This window comes from Cyphomyrmex costatus, unplaced genomic scaffold (genome assembly GCF_001594065.2).
Source record: "Cyphomyrmex costatus isolate MS0001 unplaced genomic scaffold, Ccosl1.0 scaffold100, whole genome shotgun sequence".
Classification (NCBI taxonomy): Eukaryota; Metazoa; Arthropoda; class Insecta; order Hymenoptera; family Formicidae; genus Cyphomyrmex; species Cyphomyrmex costatus.
The window spans coordinates 1,403,238-1,411,836 of record NW_017274955.1 but is presented as its reverse complement, the minus strand read 5'-3'; the positions used below and the strand labels follow the sequence as shown (position 1 = coordinate 1,411,836).

The window sequence follows — 8,599 nt, the reverse complement described above, 5'->3', positions numbered from 1 at the left end:
ATATTTTTTTTTGTACATACATCTTACGTATAAAACAATAGAAATGTCGCTGCACACAACAGACAACGGTACATAAACAAGTAAACATATTCACATTTATGAACTTATCTTTGATACATCTATGCAAATAAGCTGCACATGCGACAGTAATAAAAACATTACCAGAGGCGACAGCTGCATTTTAGTTTTGCGCTCAATTGTTCACGTTTTGATCTATGCGTTAAGCTCTGCTTAAAAATTAAACTGCTTTCTGTAATCTCTACCGGACTGATATCTAACGTTACGTTAAGAGCAGGCATACGTGTTTAAACTTTAGTGCATGTTTTTTTATCTATAACGGACTGAACATATAACTTATTTTGTAGCTGCATGCATCAATTATTATAGTTAAAAGCTACGGTAATAATTAATATTCGTTTCAGCAAAATTTATCTGGCGAGTATTCAGACTTCTTTTACTACCTGAACCCATGGCTTCGCTGTGATTTTTGGTTGTCTGATAATTGACAGTGCAACCGAATGAAGAAATGAATGTGTCTTGCATTGAGTGTAATAATGTCCAGGCAAGCATTTATGGCAAAATATCGGCTCTCTAGTCATCTACTGTCGAATAGCCGCTATTATTCAGAAACATATGTAGAATATATATTCCGTGTCTCTCTTGGCTATAATATAAGATCTATTTTTAACAAACGTATATAGTATCTCTCTGAAATTGTTACTATAACCACATTATGTTTCGTACAGTGAAAAGTTCGTTCGATATAAGTCAATATTTTTGACAATGCAACTTCGTTGATTAATAATGGAAATAGTTCTATGTGGTGAGAAGTAAAGATGATGAAAAGTATGAAGTTTATGGCTTAGATAATTTTTATGATAAATTAAGAACTAAAAAAAAATGATAGTTGCTCGAGATAAATTATGTGGGCTAATAATTATAACAATTCAAATAATAAATATTACGTATTATATATACAGGAAATTGTATCTTTAAATTGAACTTATTTAATTAATTCTCATGTTAATTATCTGTCTGCAATAGTGTATTTATTAGACTGAACGGTATAAATCTGTCGAACGATAGAGAAAGCATGATAAACGAAGCGACAGATGCATTTCTGTTTACATGCACATATTTACGTTTAACAAATACATATTTCTCTTGCAACAATAACATGAGTACGATTGTCTTCTTCCACGATCATGGACAATCAAGCCTAACGGAATCCTCTGATTTATTATATCTAAAAGTGGCGACGCGCATATCGAGATTACCGGAGATTGCAGCGGCGCAAAGACGTACCGTTAAAGCTTCACTTGGGTCGTGGAGAAGAAGCTGATTACATGCACCAGTTGATAATTCTGACGCGCGCATTACTTCGACGCGTCGACATTAAAACGTTAAAGGGAACGCCGATGCTCTCTTAAGACATTAAGTAACCCCGGAATATGCGGAGCGCTGTAATGCGTCTTAATGCATTACGGTCTCGTATTCGCGGTACCTTTCAACATGGATGGATAAGTCGTAGAGCCGTATAGCTGCGAGGTCGCTTGAGACATCCAGACGGAAGCGACGAGGCGAATCAACGGAATTTAGAATATGTGTGTTTTGTATAGCCAGACTAGATTCGCGCGATCTTCGTGCCTCAGCACTATCCTAATGTAAAGTCCACTGACTCCGTCGAGCGGTCGGATTCCCGGCTGCTCTTGGTGCAGCTGCGGTTGCTGCTGCTGCTGTTGCTGTTGCGATTCCCCAGGCTGTGGCGACTGCGGCAGCTTCTCCTTCCGGCGCTCTGTCTTTTGATCTTCCTGCACTGTTATCTTCATCTTTTGCTGTTGCACAAGTGACTCCTGACGCGATACCTCCGCTTTCTCACCTTGCTTGCGCAGTTTCGCTCGCTCGTTCTTATCCAGCGGTTCTTGCAGTTGTTTGCGTTTCTGTTGTAACTCCGGCTGTTCGTCTGCCTTTTGCAGTTGGGACTGCTTATCGTCAACTTTTTTCTGTTGCTGCACACGCTGTTCAGCTTTCGGCGAACGTTTCACTTCTTCTTTCTTCAGCTGCTCTGGTTCTTTTTTCAACCGTATAATTTCCTCTTTGTCTTTTTCTAGTTTCGTTTGTGTTTCGTGTTCCATCCTCTGTTGCAACGGTTTTTCTTCTTGTTCTAGTTTTCGCTGCAACGTTTCTTCATCTCGCTCAAACTTGCGCCGTAGTTGCTCTTCCAGTTCCAGTTTACGCTGCAATAGCTGTTGTTCTTGCTGAAGCTTCCGTTGTTCCCGGTCCTTTTCTATCTTCTGACGAACTTGCTGCTGTAGATGACCCGGTTCTTTTTGTTGTGACTGCACTTCCTCCTGTTTCTGTTGTTCCTGTGGTTGACGCTGTGGTTGAGGTGCTTCTTGTTCCACATGAATCTGAACTTGAGATTCTTGCTCCTGCTGCTGCCGCTGCTGTTGTTGTTGTTGCGGACGCTGTTTTTCTTTCTGTTCCCTTTCTTGTGGAATAACATCGTCTGTAGGCGCCGCTCCTTCGTCGGGGCCACAAATATCCTCGGTTCGTCGAGGTTCGTCCGAAACGGCCGCGATCAGTGCGGCCGTGGCCTGAGGTTAGTTGCTACCAGAATTTTGTTTCTGATCCGATCCGGCGTCGGAGCCGCTCGAGCTCAAGGTCGTGATGCTGCCATACGGATCCAGCGACGACTGGACCGACATGCTGCGACCCTGTCTCCTCACTCTATGGGGAGAGAATTTTCTGGGGTCGACACTGGTTGGGTCTGCCTGCAACAAATTCTTTCATAAAGAAACTGATGGCACTGTCGCAAGAAATTGCGTGTGAAACACGTTTCATAATGCTAATTATATCAATAGTATTTTTTGCATTTCAAAATAAAGTATATGAAAAAGCAACGCGCACCTGATAAGCTAATGCATTCATAATAATTTCCGGTGGTACTAATCCCAAAGGATTTACTTCTTGCATCAATACGGTGGCTGGAATTTTGTGAAATTGGATGTACTCGATGAAGTTACCAATTACATCTTTTAACGGTGTATTTTGATTGTTGTCGCAATACTTTTTACTCCACATTAATGCAGCCTGTAAATGAGAAGTTAATTTAAAAAAACATTATGCAGAAAAATGTTGGATAATTGTTAATATAATATTAATATGTCAAGCATACTTGAAATTTTGTAAATTCATCTGCACGTAATTCTTCTCTGGCAAGAATCAAACGGACAACGTGTTGCGGTAGTAATGTAAACGATCCTAAATTCAATACTTCGTTGCCGTGCTCATCGACGAACTCTAGTACCTTCGCAAAGAGTTTAGAGAGAAAATATTAATTTTGAATTAATTAGTTACAAAATTAACTACAATGGTATGTATGCACATGCACATATATAATACACATTAATTCACGTAGTTAAGCATTAAAAGATCCAGGCTCGACCGTTACGACTAGGACTTCCTATTTGTTGAGTTCCAAATGTACAGTCCAATAAGATTCTTATAAAATTAAGCATTAAAGACATACTGTATCGAAAACTTTTATAGTTATTTACCTTCTGAACTAAGGATTTTGTGCATTTATACTGAATATAACGCTCCGCTGATGCTAATAAAGCGCAAACCGTATCAACGGTTATACAACATTGAACAAAGCCTGCGCAGGCTCGCCTAAGCTCATCCAATCCGTAATAATCGGCGGCGTTCATTACCCCTAACATAAAGACATAAATTATTATCAATCGGAATTGAATCATTCATTAGATTCCATAAAACATTTGATATGTATGTGTCTTATTCAGTACAAGGATTTATCTTATGAACTTCTACTTTATGTATGCTCAACTCACGAATGTCGGATAAGATATAATGACAGGAAATATACTCGTCGTAATGATTAATCCATGCAGCAAATAGACATTCTAATTGGCTTGTTAGAGATACTATATAATTAATTGATTACCAAGCAAGGTCCTAGGCTGCAATGTCACACATCCCGTATGAATATACTCAATCAGCTGCCGGAAGACATCGGGCTCGAATTCCTCGATAATCAGCGTATGATGCTGATGTGATTGCGGCTACGATACAAAAGTAAAATACAAACACCTAAACGAAGAAATGGGGATATTCAGATTCAAGCTTAAATCGAATACCCGTGCTAAGCGACTTGCATGGGAATCCGTAAAGACTAGCGCAATAGTAAATCAAATTCACTAATTATGAAGTAAGAGAGATGATACGTTAGATAAGAGATACATCGGCATTATAATATTTTTAATTGAGTGCAAAATTTTAGCTATTGTGCATCTAACATATTAAAAGAATAAATACTAATATATTGCCTGACTAATAACCCAGCGAACATATTCAATTCAAGTATACTATGTCTATTAATATTTTTTAAATAAATATACATTTTTACGTTTTTACTGAAAACATCTTATTATAATATATTTTAAGGTGCACACTGAAATTTACATTAATATCAGTAATCGCAACTTGTTCGCTTGGCTGTGAGTTACCATTATGTAAGTCAGTATGACTGCGCTTACACACAGCACCTTAATCGGGTTTGATAATATCCATAGTTATGAAATTGATCAATCATCCTATTCCACTAAAGAATCGAATGATTCCACACACGCTCGCTCGCTCTCTCTCTCTCACTTACACACATAACTATGGATATTAATCAGATTAAAACCTGATCTACAATTGCGTAAACGTAAGTAATCGTAGTTGTAAGAATTTACCAATCAAAATCGGATATTCTCCTCGTATTCAATTGTAGTCAATTTTTGCAACTAATATCACTTTTACAGCTATATTTACGCAATCGTCTTCAGGCTTGTGAGTGCCGTGTAAACATAATCAATGACAGCTGAAATGGTGAATACTGTAATCGTGCCAGTCTACAGCTATAATGGATTTGGCGACTACGAGAGTACAATTGAATCGATCATGCAGTAGTCCAAATATAGAATTAGCGCACAATCCAGTCCATAATCGCATGAATTAATTACGTATTTGCACACGTGTCTGGAGAATCGTCTATCTCTCGTCGACGCGCAAAAGAACAAGAAAGAGCGTTTGTTCAAGTAAAAACGTCAAGGCAGCGGAAAAAACATGGATTTATGTCAATACACAAATTTCAAGTGGTCTCCTACGACAGCTCCTCTAAATGATTTCGTGAGGCAAAGTTCATGATCATAGTGCAGTGAGCAGAAAGTTAGCGAAGAGAAAAAAAGGAGTACTCAATTAGAATATTAGAAATATAGGGAGAGAAAGGGGGGGGGGGGCCAGATATGGGATGGAAACGATTTTGATCTGTATGTAAAATTGTACGTAAAAGTGACGTTCAAAGTACCTCTTGGATGGGGGCCAGTTGCTGCGTGAACCCTGACCGCTACACGACACATACAAACGCACACTTACTATTTCTATCCTGATAAAAGCGGAATATTCATTTCAGCGACGGCCACGATAAATATGCAACGTGTCCCAAAAGAGAAATGAAGAGATTGTCGCTTCAACATCGTATTTGTATTTAGGTTAACTAAAATGCATGTAACTTTTTATTCTATATTATAATTAGCAGACACTAACGGAAAATCTAATTCCGCATATATACAAGTAAATTAAAATTGCTAAAAGTAAGATTAACACGAGCGATCGTTGGGTTTTGCATATCGAACGTGTTCGCCTCTTAGTCTGAGAAATTGTTTATATCTATTTTATATATGAGCTATTTACATAATGCTTACTATCTTTTTCTGTATATTGATATGTATATACACGCATATATTGATTTTGTCACAAAGGAAAATTGGAAAAGGAGCTGGTTGTCAGAATTAGACAAAAAGATTTGATATATCTTCCTCATTAAGCGACCTACATTGTAAATATTGCGCTGTACTTATGTTTTTCATTGGTCAATGCGAGTTAGTTAGTTAGTTAGTGATAAATTGCGTATTAACTTTCATGTCAAGTACCTGTTGCGCGGCGTTCTGCAAATTTAACAGCGGCTCGGAGCTGCGCTTGAGAAAGAGCCGAATCTTGTTTTCTCGTGCCGGCGGTTCTTTTTTGCGCTGCGGGCTCGGAGTTTGGTATAGCATTTTATGAAAGACTCTGTAAAAATTTGGAAAAAAGAAAAAGATGAAAACCTTCGTGTTGCTTGTTTGTTCCATACATATTAACATGAAGATGTTTTCTATACAAACCTGCTTCTAGCCGCGAGCACAGCTTTCACGGCGCAAACTGGCTCCCTGGTGTCACCGACGAGAAATGTCACGTCGCAGAGCTCTGGCATACTCGCCAAAAACTTCATGTCTTCGGCTAAGCCGGTTTTATTCTCGAAAGTCGAGTAATCATCCTCGTCGGTCATCCCAGATCCTGAAGCCTCCGGCATCGGGCCCATGTCTTCCTGCTGTTTATTTCATGTAGAATGAGGATAGAATTGTTGTAATTCTACTTCTTGCCTTATTTATAATTTTTATTTTAATTCGGTTTATAATAAATGTGAAGACCAACATGATATGTATTAACGTGTGCAATATTATTTACATTTATTTATTTGTTATAAAACCGACGTAAAAAAAATTGCTCAATAATTATTATGTACACAAGTATATAGTGCGCAGGCTTAGATAAAAATATCATGGCCTTTTAATATACGCAGCAGGGGATTGTATAAAGAAAAAACGTGACTTTCATCCGTAAACTATTATTTAAAAAATAATCTTTGCTACTCCCTTCCTTTTTTCTCTCGTTATGAGATAATTCATCGTACCAACACTTTTATGCTAAATACGTGCACTATCAACAACTCAATATAAACACTTCTTTTAGAAATTTTGCCTATATTGTAGAGTGCAGGCGTTTTATCGAGAAGAAAAATCTGTTAGTTCTCTTGTCGACAAAGCGTTCCTACACTATAATGAAAGGATGTACTTTTCCTTACAACGGATCGCACTATCTACAATGTAATTAACTTACTTGCTAAATGAAAAATTCGTTATCAAGTTTAAAAAAGTAATGCGGATATGCTTTAATTTCATTAATCAAGCCTGTCAATAATGCTTCGTACTTAATTGTTGCTGTCCATTGTCGTTATACATTTCAAATAATCGGGACAAATAATGACATACATAACACACACGCGTGTATAAAAAGAATTATTCAAATCCTGTAACCTTTTTCAATTTCTTCTTCATAATAAATATAGAATTTATTGTATTTTAGAATTAAATTGTTTAATATATTTTCTTCGTTTTGTTCTAAAAAATAAAAATAAAGCAATTTACGATATTATTCAAAGAAATATTAATTTATTTTACAAAAAAGACCGTACTTTTTAATAATTTAATAATGAATTACTAATCATATTTTGCGCTTTTTTTAAATTTTATTAAATCTGTAATATAATTTTTAACAATATTATGTTTTAAGTATTATGTTCTAACAATATAAAACTACTTATCTTGTTCTTCTCGTTTTTAATAATTGCTAAATTATTTCATTTTGTTGTAAACAATTAAAGGCTGTAAATAATTACGTACAAGCGGATACCATCATATACAGAGAACAAAAAGAAGAGGACAGAACGACGATTGTTGAGAGAAAATAAGTAAGAAAGTGCCTCAAAATATGAAATGAAGTGTTACCTGTTGCTTTGATCCCGGAGCCTCTTCGCTTGCCGGGCTGCTTTGGCCCCGAAAAAACACTTTTAACTCTCTTCTTGAATATTGTCGAAGAAATCAATTGATGTTGGCTAAATCGAATGCGTAAGAGAAGAACGAAAAATTATTTGTTAACGTATTAATCGTGAAACACGTATTCGCAAAGTCAATAAAAACTAAATTATTAAGATCATATTACGTTCTCTCTCTTATTAACGTATACGTAATACATTAAGCACACAGTAACATAATTTGACACAAATTAGGAATATAATCGCAAATACACAGCTTTTACTTTGAAAATGTAAATGGTTATATTTGACAGCGTGAAGTAAAAATTAATACAAAATTGCAGGCGAAATTTATCGAACACTGCGATCGATGTACCTAGAGGTATCGAGCTCAGGATAGAAACCGACGTCGCGGATTGATCGCGGTGGTTTCCAGCACGCGTTTCCAACAAAGCTGTCTGGAATGAACACCGCCCCTTTCGCCGCGGAAGAGACGAGGGATGATCTTGCCGCAGAGAACGACGCGCGTGAACGTCTCAGTTCTGGCTGCTGTCTTCGTGAAAACTCGAGGGATTCCGTACGCGCTGGAGGTTGCTTTCGTGAATGGATACACAATCGGAGGGAGCACAGGGCGAAGTCTCTGGACGAGCAAAGAGCTGGACAGATGCAGAGCTTCCTGTCGACGAGGCGTCGAAAAGGCGTCGTGGCGCCTGCGTCATGTGGAACATCGACGCCGCCCGTTTCTACGCCGGCTCGACCCGGAGGACCTTCTCTCTATCGGACGGGATAATTTCAAGCGAGACAGATATCCTTGGTCGAACGATTGATTAAATATCGCTTGAAAGTATATTCAGTTTCGAGATCTTGCGTCACAGAATTTGCACTTTCGCTATAATGTCATTG

General features: G+C 37.6%; 1 protein-coding gene across 1 annotated transcript; it reads right to left on the bottom strand.

Annotated features, from left to right (window-relative positions):
• Positions 1-1,065: 1,065 nt before the first annotated feature.
• Positions 1,066-6,415, bottom strand: LOC108771441 (serine-enriched protein). Its single transcript, XM_018536749.1, is given in 8 exon segments — positions 1,066-2,774; positions 2,911-3,093; positions 3,179-3,310; positions 3,561-3,718; positions 3,968-4,085; positions 5,375-5,413; positions 6,000-6,135; positions 6,228-6,415. Coding segments are annotated over 8 exon segments (2,133 nt in total). The 3' UTR covers positions 1,066-1,595.
• Between the last annotated feature and the right edge of the window lie 2,184 nt (positions 6,416-8,599).